This window comes from Schistocerca nitens, chromosome 2 (genome assembly GCF_023898315.1).
Source record: "Schistocerca nitens isolate TAMUIC-IGC-003100 chromosome 2, iqSchNite1.1, whole genome shotgun sequence".
In the NCBI taxonomy this organism is placed as follows: domain Eukaryota; kingdom Metazoa; phylum Arthropoda; class Insecta; order Orthoptera; family Acrididae; genus Schistocerca; species Schistocerca nitens.
The window spans coordinates 510,715-528,472 of record NC_064615.1 but is presented as its reverse complement, the minus strand read 5'-3'; the positions used below and the strand labels follow the sequence as shown (position 1 = coordinate 528,472).

Sequence of the window (17,758 nt, the reverse complement as noted above, 5' to 3'; positions counted from 1 at the left end):
AGCAGGGAACACCTGTAATAGGTGGTGCAACGTAAGCGGCCCCTTCCACGCATCTAACATTGATTTACTGCTGTAGGTGTAGATCTGTTCCGTTTGTTGTGGCCTTAGGAACAACCTGCACACGACTTACCAGCTGTCTCCAGTTCACTGCTCACGAGTTCGTATTCGTCGCTGACGCCATCCCTGCCTGTGTTCACAGAGACGCTACGCATGTACACGCCCATCCCGGCCCTGGACCGCACGTGCGTGCGCCCCTACAGGCTGCCAGCCGCTGGGAGCTGCCCTGGCCTCCAGCTGCGGCCCGGAGACGGCGTCTGGATCCTCGTGCGCGGCATCCACCACGATCCCAAGTACTTCCCAGACCCGGAACGTTTCGACCCGAAACGCTTTAGTCCGGAGAACAAACATCTCATCAAGCCGTTCACCTACTATCCGTTCGGGTCTGGACCTCGCATTTGCATTGGTAAGCATCGCCGTAACGTCTCAGATCTTTTAACTCCTCGACAACGGAGCTGCCCAGAAACTAAATATATAAAACACATAAAATACTTCTGATGCTATACTCTTTCGTGTTAATTTGTCGTATTTAAGAAATTTTTCGGTGATTTGTTAAACTTAACGTTTGTGAAAATTGCAACACCAAGAAGGATACAGTTTACCACAGATAAGTTACATGGAAATCGACACACGATTGGAATTATACGAGTGACGTTCAGCAAGTAATACAACACATCTTTTCTCGGCCAGTTTCAACTGAAAAAATGCGTAATTTGCTGTGGGATATCGTACAATATTGCGATTTCAGCCCCTATAGCTTCACTAAGTTCCGTTAGGTGGCGGTGCCCTCAGTAGCCTTCAAAATGGCGTCTGTAACCTGTGTTCGTTCCACTCGGGGAGATGTACTTGAGTTTGTTTAGACGGAAAACCAGAGCATCACAGATATTCCTGGGCACTTGCACAATTTCTATGGAGACCTGGTTGTGAATAAAAGCACAATAAGTCATCGGACGAGGCGTCTGTCATCAGTGGACTGAGGTCGCGCAAACCCGTCCGATCGCCAGCATGTCGGCCGGCCGCAAGCAGGTGTCGCTCCTGCAGTGTTGCAACGTGCGGACACCCCCAGTAGAGGTGGTCCACGGAACTTCGCTGTTGGTAGTGTTGACACAGTCGTCCACCAGTTGGGGTACTCAAAGGAAATTGAAGAAACAACTTCAGCATGTTCCTTGGTACATCTCACAAAATTTCATTGGACTGTTCTTCTCACCCACCCTAAAGGGAGGATCTCGCACCTTCGAACTTTCATCCGTTTTGCTCTACGGAGGATGCACTCCGCGTGGAGCAGTATGTGAATGATGGGAGGGTTACTGTGTAGCAGAGCTGTGGCTCCAACGTCAACCAGTAGAGTGGTACAGGCGGTCATTCAGGCTCTCTCAGTAAGGTGACGTAGGACCGTCGCACTGAACGGAGAGTTATTGAAAAACAGTGTTTTGTACCGAAAAGAGTGGGGAATAATATGGTGTATTGGAATCGTGAATAAAATCAACCTGATTTCTGAAAAAATTACTTGTACGCTCCTGGTAGAACTTTACCTGATCTCTCAGAGATCAATGAGGCGCAAGTCTCTCACATACTACACTGAGAACCTAGAGGCAAAAAATCGGCCTGGATGAGAACCTGGGGAATCCGCCTCCACACGGTTTATGAGAGAGCCAGCGAAGAATCGGCAGCGTTTGGTGGATAACTGTGAGGGCAAATTACCACACAGCCATATTGTAGACGTGTTCGAGGGGCAGCATGTCAGGCAGTGTGGAGGCTACGGAAGCAGTGGTACCATTCGCTCTTCGTAGAAACATTGCTGGTTTTCCAACACAACTGCCTATCGCACTGCTGAAACCAGGCGTGTAGAGTTGCCTGAAGGAAGAGCTGCAGATAAGAGTCCAATATCGCTCTGATACAGTAATTGCTATTCCAGTGGTCTGTAATATATAGGAAACGAGGTCGTTTTGTGATCCAGTATCGTCCCTGCCTGCCCTACAGTACAGTTTTGTACGCCATGTCCCATCCCACAACGATGCAGATTACGATATTGCAACCAACTTTGGCGTGCATGTAAGAAAGCTGGTTTCGGGTGGAGGGAGGGGGGGGGGGGTGGCAGTAGTAGTGTACCGTACGAGGCTCCAGCCAATAGCGTCATTTAGCTGTGTCTGTCTGTAGTGTGCCCTCTGGGGTTTGGCGTTGATTTTTGTGTTTGTATAGGTATGGTGGATTTACATAGCTATTGTAGTGATCATTATGGATAGCATAAAACATAGTAAATGTTACATTTTTTATCTCTGATGTGTGAAATATGTCAAAGACGCACATTTAATTTAAGCAAAAAACACTGAAACGTCATTAAATCACTATATTACAGTTCTAATTCTAATTACACGTCTTCCTAAAGGATTAAATTTAAGAGTTTCTATGGGCTTGCAGGAGCTGTCCAAGTTCTTTAATGCAGTCTTTAACTCCACCACATTATCTCCGTGATATTAAACGTGATCTGGAGGTTTGTTGAACACATGCGTATCCGTGTATGAGTCCTTTCTGTACTACTTTAAACTCCTTGAAGCCTTTGTAGAAGCTGTTCTTAGTCGTAGTGTTATATTCATACTTTTCACCGTTTTGTGTGAAAAGAGAAATATTGGTAATGATGAAAGTCATTCAAGTATAGATGTATTGTGAATTAGTTGGGAAAATACCTTGTTTTTTGAAGAGGTCTCTGCAGTATGTTTATCAACTAATTGCAAAGATAATTCTGATAACGCGCTCCTGTATTCTGAAAGTAGTGTCTGTGTATCTTGAATCTCCTCACTAAATGATTCCACATTCATTAGTGAACGGGAATATGCAGAATAAAGGCGCTTCCTCATTTTTAAATATTATAATCATGTGCACTGCAAACCTAGGAGCTAAATTAGTTCTAGGCCGTGGGTTTTGCAATTCTCCAGTCTGTTTGTAATCCCAAAACTTAACAATTTGTACTTCTTTAATTCATTGTCTGAGAAATCGTTATAGCTTGCAGAGTTCTGTGAAAATCACTAAACTGTGGCGACTGAGCGCTGCAAAAATTCAATAATCCACTTACCTTGAATCATCTGTCGTTGTTTTCAAATATTCATTACCTGCCTCTTCGGTTGGGGAACTGCTATTATTTTTTATTCCCATACTTATATCATCTACAAAAATACGAAACTATTATCTTGTGAAACCAAGAGGAAGATCATTTATGTATGTCAGAAATAACTGAGGGTTCAAAATCGAGCCTTGCGGTATGCCATGTTCGACTGCTTGAAATTCTGAGTACCTAAATCATGTGACTGACATTGCTTTATGTCATGCAGATAAGATAAAAACCGTGAATCTGCTGTGCCTGGTATTCTCTAATATTTTTGCATTAGGATATCAAGTTTCATGCAATCAAAGCCTTAACCAAGACACGAAATGCTAGCAATGGTAATAATTTGTGATTTATTGATCTTAGTACACCTTTTTTCAAGGTAAATGTAGCCTGTTCAATGCCATTCCTCTTAGAAATCTAAACTATTCGCTACTAAGTATATTATACTGTATTAATCGTCTATAAAGTGTGTTGAGCATTATCGTCACAATTTTTTTAATTACGGGCAGTAATGACTGACGTTGCGTCTCCTTTTTTTGTAAGGTAACTTGCCAACAGCATGCTTAAGTCTCTCCGAAAATATACTCCCGGAATAGTCTCATTACGTAAATAACACAGTATATTACTAACTTCAGCTGAATTTCATTTCATAATTTTACCATTGATTTCATCACAACAGCTAGAACATTTATTTTGAAACGCGCTGATAACAATGAAAACTTCTTTTGCAGATGTTGGATGAAGTTTAGTTTTGTCAAGGTGGTTTTGGAAGGTTTTTCTTAGGAACAGTAGGCTCTCTGCTAAGAAAATGATCAGACATAAATTACCTGCCGACAGAAAACAGTTACTAAAATTCTACAATTTTATGGCTAACTATCATTATCTACTTTCTTCTTTTTTCTGTCTTTTTTTCTGTCTCTAGGCTCACTTCGTTCTAAACAGTTTTTATGATGCTGCTGGGGTTTATTTTTTCTTGTAAGTGCGTACTTTTTGATGCTTTGATGACTTAACTTTGAATTTTACAATACAGATTGTAATAAGATTTAATCTTGTGATCATCTGTGTCCCTTAATGGCATGCAGAGTCTCTTCTTATTTGTGCTTGATATTCTGATCCTATTTGTAATCCGCGGTTTAGACGCATTTAACCTGCTTCCACCAGTTAATTTTGAAGAAAAACCGTTTTCAAAGTACCCTGTGACTACGTTACAGACGCACTACAGTTTTTATTTACACAGGAACGTTGCGCACGTCTTTCCAGTGGAATTTCGGAAATTCTTCTTGAATTTCTCAATTTCTTTTCCTTTTATTGCGTTAACGAATGGCAGTGATAGTTTGCAGAGGATATAAATTTTTCTGCAGAGAGTCAGAAAGGTGAACAGTAGTCCTACATGGTGGTTATCCTCGCATGACCAGGTCTCAGAGCACGCAGCGGCTGGAGTGTGGTGTGGGTCAGAGAGGACAACGGCTAATCCACGCTGTACTGTATTCTCCGTCCTTTGTGCACGGAATGGTACCATCACTACAGCTCACATTATGTGATCCATCAGTTTCGAAGAGCTTCGACACTCGAAAGTAACTCCTGGGACAGGTTTGCGTCACTACCATACTTTACGTCACTTCTGAAATAACCGAGGTCAAATGCTACGATAAGGATGGAGTCGTTAGAATGCTCGAAAATTTTTATCTACATGTATCATGAACGTGTCAAAATTGTTATCCAAGAGACGTTCTCTACACGACGTGAACAAAGAATGCTTCTCTTAGCGTACCCAGGAATGCACGCAGGAAAACGAGTTTCATTCACCATGTGTGGTACAGAGAATCTCCATGTTTGTCTCTTGGACGTAGGCAATCGGACGCAGTGTGGTCTCTTACCACGTTGGGGAGAAAATAAGTGAGCCTTAGAGAAACAGAAAGAGAAAGTTTCCATCAACAAGAGGATAACTCTTTGGGCAATGTTTTCATCTTCACATTCTACAGAAGAGAATAATATACTTCGTGAGAAAAACAAAAAGAAACATATAGCCTGTACCGGAGACTGAACACGTGTCATCCAAGTTCATAGGCACAAAGCAGATTTATTTCCCTTTTTCACGAAAAAATTTATTTTGTTAGTGATGACAACATACAACTTTTACGATAGCTTCCATCCTCTTGGAAAAGAGTAAAACGTATTGTCAGATGCAGGATGCGAGCCCATTCGCACGGAATTTGGCCTCGACCTAAGTGCAGGCCTTTTATTACTTTTTAGCCTTTTATTTCACTTTGCCACCTCCAGTGTTAGCAGGGGCATTCCTCCTCGAGCATTTCTGCAACACATCGAAATCAGAAATTCCAAGATTCCTCGGGAATAATTTTGTCGCAGGCCTGAAACGTATAAGTATAGTTACTTTGTTTACGAGCCTTCTAGCGATTCCACCTTGTCCGAACCGAATCCTACGCCATCATCTTTCTCGATTGCTTCATAAACGGGAGCACAGTGACCTAGACCGTTTCAAGGCAGTTGTTTTATTCGAGAGACCACCAACTGATATTTATAAGCTCGTCGAAATCCGAGAGTCACAGGCTGAGGTCTCTCCATGTCTGCTTGGAGGAGCCCCCTTCCGAATACGAGGGTGAGTGAAAAGTTCTTGACCGTCAAATAAAGGTTTCCAATAGCTCAAATGTTGATGGCTATCTTTCAACGTAGGCACCTTTTAGGGCCACCCAGTTTTGACACCAGTGCTGCAGGCCCGTCGTATCCTCCTTGCAGATCTTTACCTCCTGCGTGGCAAAAAATGTCTTCCATTGTAGCCATCTGATCGGAAATTGGTTTGTTAGATGTTTCCTGAGCTTAAGGAAGACAAAAAAGTCAGACGGGGCAAATTGTGTGTATAACGTGGCTGCCAAGGCAGGTCGAAACCGCAGGGCTCGATGGCAAACATAACAACGACGATATGTTTGCGTGGCCGCATTGTCCTGATGAAAAGAGCAGTCGTTCTATCCTGACACGTTTCACCTTCATGGCGTTCCTCAAACGCACTAGTTGAGCAGCAAAATACGTTCCATTCACTGTTCACCTTCGGTGAGGTGTTCAGCGAGGATAACAGGCCCAGGATCTGGTATGAAAGTGGTGAACCCTTTGCCAGGAAATGTTTGAGAAATGTTACAGAATCTGTCTCAAAAAGGGTCAAGTTTTCAGTGGACATGACATGCCTATAACTTTTTTTAGACACTTCAACATGAGACATTTTGCATGTCAAGTACAATTTATTTTCTTTTTTTGGAACACTTTGACATGAGGCATTTTGCATTTCAAATACAACTCGTATGATATGTCCAACGCGTTCCTGAGATTGACCCACTCTCTCAGAAATGTACTGTAACGTTCTGTCACACGCCGGTCTGCCATGATGATATCTTGGACTGGACTGATGTTTCCCTTCGCACTGGCCGTGAACGGTCTTCCACTGCGAGGTGCATCTTGGTGCTGAATTCCGATACCCACTTTTTCACAGTGGAATAGAAGGGGCAATTCTCCCCTAACGATTCCATCATGTCACTACGGATCTCCCGTGCAGGCACGCCCTTTTTTCAGCAATTATTGGATGACTGGACACTTGCTCTCTTTATCCATTTTTCAAAATGAGCACACCGTGGACACTTCAAACTCCAGTATCTGAAAAAAAAAAAGATTTAACGAAAATTTGGCATGTAACCTAGTAAGGACTGTGCTATTAGTTGCTGAACTGATATTCGGCTAGGACAAGTATTTATTGGGTGGGCCGAGAATTTTTCGGTCACATCTCGTACACTACATTTTCCCAATCCACGACCCACTGACAGACAAAGTCCACGTGTGCAGTGTATTCCGAGGTTTTCATGGTTCCTGGGAAATTTAGTCCGATGAAAAGGCAAGAGCACAGTAGATGGTGCCGATCCGTGGACAAAGGCAGATTTACTGCACTCCAGCGTCGGAACAGGACTTGAGTGACGCTGTACCACCCGCTGGGGCCGCGCGCCTGCGCAGGAGCGTTCACCTCTTGCTGTGCTCACGCTGCAATGTCCAGCACGCACGCTGCGCACAGCCCAGAGCTATATAGTCTGTCTGTAAACTCTAGAGCAGCGCTCTTGGTGGGGGGAAGTGGCCTTTCCCGGAAGAACCCTGCCACTGGCCTACAGGGCAACCCAAAAGCAGTTGCCCGTTACCTATATAGCGGTGTAGCGCGGCGTGCAGTGATATATGTCGTTTCAGTTCGTGGGATCTTAGTTGCCAATCTCAGTCAGTTGACTTTGTGTACTCACTGATATACTTCAGTATCCGGAAGTGATGGATAATCGCCCTGCATTGCAAGAAAATGTGCAGAATACGAAGGAGATATTTGCGCAGAACGAGCGTTCGATCGTCTCTAACATTACTACAGCTTGTGTTAAGGAGGCTACACAGAAAGAACTGTTGGCTAATATTAGCAGTCCCAATCAAAGGGCTGCAGCTTATGCAAACGTCAGCCTCGCCACAATAGGACGCATAAGGAAGGAACGCGAAAACAAGGCGCATGGTTTACTGGAATCGCCGCGAAGGAAAACTAACAATTTAGGGAGGAAATCCATCGATATAGACAGTTTCACAAAATCGGTCATTCGACAAACGATGGAGGACTTTTACATAAACCAAAAAATAATGCCCACATTACGGAAATTACTCACTGGCGTGAAACAAAAAGTACATTTTCGTTGCAGAAAGATGTTTTACACAAGACATTGCGTGAAATGGGATTTACCTGGAAATACTTTTCAGACATGTTTACGAAGGCAATGACAAAAAAAGCAGTGCGAATCTAACTAATACAACACACGTAATTATAAATATCTGGTTACATTTTAAACACTCTTCGTGTTGCAGGAATTGTTAAGTTTTAATGCAGCCCTTCAAAGAAGACTTGTTCCTTTTAGTAGAAACACAAAGTAAGAACAAGCCTTAAATTCGACAGACTGATTGCACTATATCTGGTTCGTCTTACGAATAGAGGAACATACATTCATACGAATAGGTATTCGGTTCTATGTTTGTAGTTAAATCCTGATTTCCGTTCTTATGTTAATATTATTTACTCTATAATGTTTTGTTTAGAAGAAGCTATCGTCTTTTGTTTTCCTTATACTCTTAACGCATTTGTCTAAAAATAAACGCAGACGGGACGTATCTGTACACGGCGTCGCCACAGATGTAAAGCGGGCGCTGCGGCAGGGCCGGTACTACGTTGTGAAACAGCCTGTAGAAGCGCCCTGAGACGTAGCAAGGTAGGCAGAGTGGGGACTCGCTCGCTCGCTCTTCAGTTTACCGACAGACTATATCAACTGGTTTCACAAACGCACCGTGGTTGTGGCAACATGCCGGAATATGACGCTATGGCCCCGCAGGCTGATCACCGAGTCCCGTGCACACTTCCTCTCGCGCTGCCACTGTGCCCGTCCACGGGGCTGGGAGCACAGCCGCTTTCTTTCACGTTTCAGTTTCGTGTCTGCTCTTTACTGTGAGCCTATATGCATGCCACCTTTCTGCGCCGTTAACCGTCTACTGGTTACTCAAATCTATTTTGGGTTTATTCGGGCTATTTTTAGTGATGTTATAGTCCTCACGCTCTTTAGCACTTTATAATTTTGCATGTCGTAAGGTTATCTACTAAAGAATCCAGTCTGTGGTTATAGGATTCGAAGGATACGAAGTAGAGGCAGTAGCTAAGAAGGGAGTGAGACAGGGTAGAACACCATACTCCATGTTATTCAGCCTGAACATAAAGGGAGCTGCAAAGAGAAAAAAATAAGGAAGTTTTGAAATCAAATTTAAATTGAGAGAAGAAATAAAAACATTGAGATCTGAGCATGACATTAAATTCTGCTGGAGACAGCAAAGGATACAGAAGATAAGTTGAACAGGATGGATAGTATCTTAAAATGTGGTTATGAGATTGTTGTTGTTGTTGTTGTTGTTGTGGCCTTCAGTACAGAGACTCGTTTGATGCAGCACTCCATGCTACTCTATTCTGTGCAAGCTTCTTCATCTCCCAGTACTTACTGCAACCTACATCCTTCTGAATCTGCTTACTGTATTCATCTCTTGGTCTCCCTCTACGATTTTTACCCTCCACACTGCCCTCAGATACTAAATTGGTGATCCCTTGATGCCTCAGAATATGTCCTACCATCCGATCCCTTCTTCTAGTCAAGTTGTGCCACAAATTTCTCTTCTCTCCAATTCTATTCAATTCCTCCTCATTAGTTATGTGACGTACCCATCTAATCTTCTATAGCACCACATTTCGAAAGTTTCTATTCTCTTCTTGTTTAAATTATTTATCGTCCATGTTTCACTTCCATACATGGCTACACTCCATGCAAATACTTTCAGAAACGACTTCCTGATACTTAAATCTATACTCGATGTTAACAAATTTCTCTTCTTCAGAAATGCTTTCCTTGCCATTGCCAGTCTACATTTTATATCCTCTCTACTTCGACCATCATCAGTTATTTTGCCCCCCCAAATAGCACAATTCCTTTCCTACATTAAGCGTCTCATTTCCTAATCTAATTCCCTCAGCATCACCCGATTTCATTCGACTATATTCCATTATCCTCGTTTTGCATTTGTTGATGTTTATCTTATATCCTCCTTTCAAGACTGTCCATTCCGTTCAGCTGCTCTTCCAGGTCCTTTGCTGTCTCTGATAGAATTACAATGTCATCGGCGAACCTCAAAATTTTTATTTCTTCTCCATGGATTTTAATACCCACTCCAAATTTTTCTTTTTTTCCATTACTGCTTGCTCAATATACAGATTGAATAACATTGGGAAGACGCTACTCCCTTTCCAACCGCTGCTTCCCTTTCATGCTCCTCGACTCTTATAACTGCCATCTGCTTTATCTACGAATTGTAAATAGCCTTTCGCTAACTATACTTTACCCCTGCTTCCTTCAGAATTTGAAAGTATTCCAGTCAGCATTGTCAGAAGCTTTCTCTAAGTCTACAGATGCTAGTACCTTTCCTAATCTATCTTCTAAGATAAGTCGTAAGATCAGTATTGCCTCACGTGTTCTAACATTTCTACGGAATCCAAACTGATCTTCCACTAGATCGGCTTCTACCAGTTTTTCCTTTCGTCGGTATAGAATTCGCGTTACTATTTTGCAGTCGTGGCTTATTAAACTGATAGTTCGTAATTTTCACATCTGTCAACACCTGCTTTCTTTGGGATAGGAATTATTGTATTCTTCTTAAAATCTGGGGGTATTTCTCCTGTCTCATACATCTTGCTCACCAGATGGTAGAGTTTTGTCAGTACTAGCTCTCCCAAGGCTGTCAGTAGTTCTAATGGAACGTTGTCTACTCATGGGACCTTGTTTCGACTTAGGTCTTTCAGTGCTCTGTCAAACTCTTCACGCAGTATCATATCTCCCATTTCATCTTCATCCACATCCTCTTCGATTTCCATAATATTGTCCTCAAGAACATCGACCTTGTATAGACCCTCTATATACACCTTCCACCTTTCTGCTTTCCCTTCTTTGCTTAGAACTGGGTTTCCACCAGAGCTCTTCATATTCATGCAAGTGGTTCTCTTTTCTCCAAAGGTCTCTTTAATTTTCCTGTAGGTAGTATCTATCTTACCTCCAGTGAGATCAGCCTCTACATTCTTACATTTGTCATTTAGTCATCCCTGCTTAGCCATTTTGCACTTCCTGTCGATCTCATTTTTGAGACGTTGGTATTCCTTTTTGCCTGCTTTATTTACCGCATTTTTATATTTTCTCCTTTCATCAATTAAATTCAATATTTATTCTGTTACCCAAGGATTTCTACTAACCCTCGTCTTTTTGCCTACTTGATCCTCTGCTGCCTTCACTATTTCATCCCTCAAAGCTACACATTCTTCTTTTACCGTATTTCTTTCCCCCATTCCTGTCAATTTTTCCCTTATACTCTCCCTGAAACTCTTTACAACCTCTGGTTCTGTCAGTTTATCCAGGTCCCATCTCCTTAAATTCCCAACTTTTTGCAGTTTCTTCAGTTTTAATCTACAGTTCATAACCAATAAATTCTGGTCAGAGACCACATCTGCTCCTGGAAATGTCTTACAATTTAAAACCTGGTTCCTAAATCTCTGTCTTACCATCGTATAATCTATCTGAAACCTTCCAGTATCTCCAGGCCTCTTCCATATGTACAATCTTTTTTCATGATTCTTGAACCAAGTGTAAGCTATAGTCTGTGTAAAATTCTGCCAGGCTGCTTCCTCTTTCATTTCTTAGCGCCATTCCATATTCACCTACTACGTTTCCTTCTCTTCCTTTTCCTACTATCGAATTGCAGTTACCCATGACTACTAAATTTTCGTCTCCCTTCACTCTCTGAATAATTTCTTATATCTCATCATACATTTCATCAATCTCTTCGTCATCTGCAGAGCTATGAGATTAATATTAACAAAAGTAAAACAAGGGTGTTAGATTAAATCAAGCGATTAAAATAGAACTGGATTAGGAAACGAAGCACTATAAGCAGTAAATGAGAGCCAAAGAAACTGGTGCACCTGCGTAATATCGTGTAGCGTCGCAGAAGTGCCGCAACACGACGTGGGATGGAGCCGACTAAATTCTGAAGTAGTGCTGGAGGGAATTGACAACATGAATCGTGCAGGGCTGTCTATACTGACGGGCGCTGATATATATCAACGGGGAAGGGTGAAAATGTGTGCCCCGACCGGGACTCGAACCCGGGCACAGAGGATAGTGCGCGAGATATTCCCTGCAATCACACTATCCTCTGTGCACTCGATGGCTCAGATGAATAGACTGTCTCTGTGCACTCGGTGGCTCAGATGGATAGAACGTCTGCCATGTAAGCAGGAGATCCTGGGTTCGAGTCCCGGTCTAAGCACACATTTTCACCTGTCCCCGTTGATATATATCAACGCCCGTCAGCAGCTGAAGGTATTAATACAGCCTCCATGGATTCATGAGGTTGTCTCCAACCAGTACGTGTCCATCCACTCGATACAATTTCAAACGAGACTCATCCGACCAGGCAACATGGTTCCGGTCACTGACAGTCCAATTTCGGTGTTGACGGACCCAGGCGAGACGTAAAGCCGTTACCAAGGGCACACGAGTGAGCTTTCGGCTTCGAAAGCCCATATCGATGAAGTTTCGCTGAATGGTTCGCACGCTGACACTTGCTGATGGCCCAGCATTAAAATCTGCAGCAATTTGCGGAAGGGTTGCACTTCTGTCACGTTGAACGATTCTCTTCAGTCGTCGTCGGTCCCATTCTTGCAGGATCTTTTTCCGACCGTAGCGCCATCAGAGTTTTGACATTTCACAGAATTCCTGATATTCACTGTACATTCGTGAAATGGTGGTACGGGAAAAATCCCCACTTCATAGCAACTCGGAGACACTGTGTTCCATCGCTTGAGCACCGACTGTAATACCACGTTCAAACACATTTACATCTTGATAACTTGCCATTGTAGCAGCAGTAACCGATCTTAACAACTGCCCCAGACACTTGTTGTTTTATATAAGCGTTTCCTACCGCAGCGCCGTATTCTGCATGTTTACATATCTCTGTATTTGAATACTCATGCCTATACCAGTTTCTCTAACGCTTTCTTGTATTCGTCGGGAGAGTAGTCTTTTAGTAAAGTGAAACGTCCAAGATATACATTTCAGAGAAGAAGAGAATAGAAACGTTAGAAATAGGGTGTTACAGAAGAATGCTGAAGACTGTATAGGTAGATCGGATAACTAACATGGTACTGAGCCGAATTGGGGACGAAATTCGTGACACATCTTGACTAACGGAAGGGGTCAGTTTATAGGACACATGCTGAGGCATCTAGAAATTGTATATTTGTAAGTGGAGGGAGGTGTGGGGGCCCAAAAGTTGAGAGGGAGACCAAATCTTGACTACAGTTATAAGACTCAAATGGATGTAGGTTGCAGTAACGAAGAAGCTTCGCCAGATGGATTCGCCTCGAGTGTTGCATTAAACCACTCAGACTGAAGACTATAAGTACAAAAATTATACTTTTAATGTCATGAATACTTCCTTCAAGGTGTTTCATTTTTCATCTCATCCATCCAAATTGGTTTCCTACCACTGCCCTCTTTTTGCTCACCTATAGAGTCTCCGTGTAGTTCACTGCTGACTTACGCCTTTGCAGCCCAGAGGTTCGCGCTGATGGAGTCCAAGGTGGTGCTCGTCCACCTGCTGTCCAGGTTCAGCCTCCAGGCGGTCGCCAAGACGCCGGTGCCGCTCAGACTCCAGCCGGACAGCGCCACACTCTCCGTCAAAGGCGGCGCCTGGCTCGGGATCCGAAGCAGGGTCTAGGCCAGCGCCCCAGCTGCTCCTCACGACACAAACGATACACGCACTTGTAAAACGTACTGTGCCTGTGAAATCATACATGTCAGAGCAAAACGGTTGCTACATCACAGAGTGGTATGTTGCTCTTTCGTATTTACATGTGCAGTTTCTACTGTGATTTCTTAAATAGCCTCTAAACATTATTCCATTATTTTTCTACACTTGCACTGTTTGACTTCTATACCTTACTGTTAATTTAAGTAGATTATACGAAGTGATTCAATTATTGATCGAGGCTTTATAGGCTTTACCGAGGTTTCATAATTTTTTTCCTTTGAGGATATAATGAGAAGTACTTAAGAACGCGGCTAGTGCAATAAATGACATTTTGATGTGCCTCCAGAAAATTCGTTTTTATATTACTTTATGATGTAAACAACAAAATGTAATACCGAAATTATGCTAGATTTATGGGAACATTCCATAGTTCCCAAAGAAGAACTATAGTGACGTGAATTTCACAATAGTTGCGGGATAAAATTGAGTGAGTACAGACTCTGACTATTATTGTTGTCTGTTGTGTGGCAGAGAAAGGATGCTAATGTTCTTCCATACGCATACACTGCCGTGATATATTTGCACTCATATTGACTTTGACTTGTTTTAAGATCAAAATGTCATAGCAAGTGTTGTTCAATTTGAATGTTGCCTGATAGCTTCGATATGACGTTGCTAGATGCATTATTAACCTGCTACATAGTTTTGACGACCATTAGTGAATGTCAGTCCTTTTTCTCAGTCTTGATGTGCTACAGCACTCACACTGCTGTCTGTCTGTGGGTATAGCTTCTGCATAAATTCTTCAGTGATCTGAAATTTCTATTAGATTTTTTGTAACTGAGGTTCCTGAAAGTATGTAAGAAAATTAAATGATTTCACAGAATAACGAAATACAAATAACTCGGGAGTAAATGTCGCTATATTTTTGTTTACAAACTCTGTTACAATCAGTACCTAACTATACCATTCAGTAAGTTCCTTTCGGTTGCTATGGTATAAAATATATTGTCTCAATATTCTTCTATGTGTTAAAAACTGGAGCACGCTGTTGCTCCAAGTTGTTCAAGTATTTATGCTACATCAACTCCTTAATAAAAAAAAATTGCTTCTTTGTATAGAAATTTGTGTATTGATTAATTTTTCCATTTATGCTGTCACATGTTTTGTCTCTTGTAATTAATACTGCATATGAAAACTTGTTTGCTAACCAAGAATACAATTACAAAAATCTAAAAGAAAATTTTTCTTAATTAGAAATGCAACCTATACTTTAATATTTTAGAGTGAACGACGAAATGAATAATTTCGTTTATAATCTATACTAATTTGAGAGAAATACTTCAGCTAGCAGTGATTGTAAATTCTCGTCTGCTAAATGCTAGAAGAGTTCCTTTGTTATGAGTCAAAACCACTGCATGTGGTACGATATTACAGTGCCTGTGTCCTTAAGAAAAACGATGCTAAGTTCTAGAAGAGTTCTTTTGTTTTGAGTCAAAACCACTGCATGTGGTACGATATTACAGTGCCTGTGTCCTTAAGAAAAAGGATGCATGATCCTTCAGACATGCATGCATGTTCTAAGAAGCGTTGCATTGTGCTTGATTGGTTGGTTGGTTGGTTTTGCGGAAGAGGGACCGATTAGTGAGTTCATCAGTCCCAGCGGATTAGGGAAGGATTAGGAAGGAAGTCGGCCGTGCTCTTTCAGAGGAACCATCCCAGCATTTGGCTGAAGTGATTTAGGGAAATCACGGAAAACCTAAATCAGAATGACTGGACGCGGATTTGAACCGTCGTCCTCTTGAATGCGAGTCCAGTGTGCCAGCCACTGAGCCACCTCGCTCAGTTCACCATTCTTCTTGACACCACAGGCGCTGTGGTCTCCTGTTTATTCACCCACAGCAGGCAGCGAATTTCAATTAAAACGTCCTCCCCCGAAATGAACTTACATGATGTGTGTACGAGTGCGGCTTGTGACGCAGGAACAACGATATACGGAAGGCTGGATGTGGCCTTCAGTCCTGTATGAATACCCAAAGCGGTTAAGGCAAGTGCTCACGCAAAGCTGGAAATACGAGTTCGAGTCTCATTCTGGCACAAATTTTCATTGTCGTCATCCCCTCATATAGCTGGTGGTTGATAGTACTCTCAACTGCGAATACATTTCATGCTGCGTGTAGTATCCGTACAAATGATATTTTTACATCTACATCTACATACATACTTCACATGGTAGAGGGTACCACGTACCACATTATTAGTCATCTCATTTCTTCTTCCAACTGCAAATAGAGTGAGGGGAAAACGACTTTCTATAAGCCTCCATGCAATCCCTAATTTATCTCATTGTACTTTCGTTATCATTGCGCGAAATCTAAGTTAGTGGCGTAGAATCGTTCTGTAGTCACCCTCAGATGCCGCTTCTCTAAATTTCCGCAATAGACCCTCCAGGGATTCCCATTTCAGCTCACGAAGCATCTCCATAATACTTGTGAACTGGTCGGGCCTATGAACAACGAATCTAGCAGAATGCTTCTGATTTACTTCGATGTCTTCCTGTAATCCGACCTGGTGGGACCCCAAGTACCCGAGCAGAACACAAGAATGGATCGCACTAACGTTCTACACGCATTCTCCTCTATACATCAGCTATATTTTCCCAAAGTCGTCCCCAATAAAACGAAGTCGAGCATTCGCCATCCCTACTACCAACCTGAATTGCTCAATTCATTTCATACCGCTTTGCAGCATGTCAGGGTACTGTACCCTTATGCAGTATCGATTATGCACTATGCAAAGATCATACTTGGTTTAAGCAAAGACTGCAGTGCAGTCAACAATGTGCGAGTGGGTAAGCAGTAGTCGAGTGGTGGAGTCCGTGGGTGGAAGTCGGGTGTGAGTAGTAAGTGGGCCACTCGAGCGCAGTTGTAGATATTTTTTTAACGCATCCATCATTGCCTTATAAATTGCTAGACTGCGCACAATAGCTACTAAAATTTTTTATAAACGGATTCAAACCATAAAAATTTTTAAAAATTTTCTACTAAAATTCTATGCTGTGAATCATATGTCAAATTCTTTTTACCATACATTACTACATACATAAGCGTAGCTTTCGGAATTTTATCAGTAAAATTTGCACACAACTTCATTGTAGTTTTCTGTGTAGTTAATACATTCATTATTGTAGACATATTTATAACATAGATAGAATAATTTTCAATAAAGCTGAATGGACTCGCATTAACATCACCATTCAATTGTGTAGTTCTCTTAAAATCTAAGAAAGCATTATAAGCTTTTAAATAATTATTTGGCGGATCTAGATTCCACATTTCTTGAGGGAAAATCTCGTTTCTGCCATTTTTAATATAGATATACTGTAATTTAACATGATCGAATAAGGAAGAGTCAATGAGCTGATTATTTTTAAAAAATTCTACACAACAAACTCTAGATCATGAAATTCGTTATCATTATTTTTAGTTCTCTTCATTCCTTTATATTTAGGTTTAATTTCACCATCTTTAAAAAATTGGAAGTTCCAGTTATCTATTATTTTATTGAACCTTTCTGGAAAAATAATTTTAAATTTATTATCGAGCTCTAGACAAATTTTGTCACCATATCTAGTTTTTAAACGTTCAGTCAGTAATGTAATAACGCTCATTTACATCAAGCTCACTAATCTTTTTAAACAGATTAGAATTGCTAGCATTATTGAGTGTCTTCAGTAGATTGTCCATTTATATAGAATAAAATTTTAATAATCTTTCAAATTTTTATTCTGTATAAATAAGACTAATGTATGGGATGAATTTAAGTTTGACATCTTTGTCGAGAGAAGTATAATCCAAGTTGAGTGTAATAATTGCACAGAATATTTTAAACCATCATTAATTATAGAACACTTGAGAAGTTAGAAGCATACTAAACATGTAAGTGTATTAAAGAGAATTTATAAAGAAGAATACGAAAAGTAGTTTGATAACTATGAGGAAACAGATATAGCAATATGGGAAGAAATAGAAAATTCCAATTCTCTATTTTCTATGACAGGAAAAACAAATAATAGATTCTAATTTACCAATTAATAATTTACCTACAAAATTACATTATAGCTTATTCATTATTTTTAAAAGTTTATCATTCTATAACTAAAAAGTTAGACATCTTAGAATACAACAA

General features: G+C 41.3%; 1 protein-coding gene across 2 annotated transcripts in view; it reads left to right on the top strand.

Moving 5' to 3' along the window:
- Nucleotides 1–13,830, top strand: part of LOC126235658 (cytochrome P450 9e2-like) — a 233,938-nt gene extending 220,108 nt beyond the window's left edge. The window contains exons 8-9 of one of the 2 annotated variants that reach the window (XM_049944377.1): nucleotides 200–463; nucleotides 13,371–13,830. In XM_049944377.1, the coding sequence (XP_049800334.1) occupies nucleotides 200–463; nucleotides 13,371–13,537 (431 nt within the window). In that variant the 3' untranslated portion in view covers nucleotides 13,538–13,830. The remainder of the gene's footprint in view (nucleotides 1–199; nucleotides 464–13,370) is intronic. The other variant, XM_049944376.1, reaches the window with a different exon arrangement.
- The last annotated feature ends 3,928 nt before the right edge of the window (nucleotides 13,831–17,758 follow it).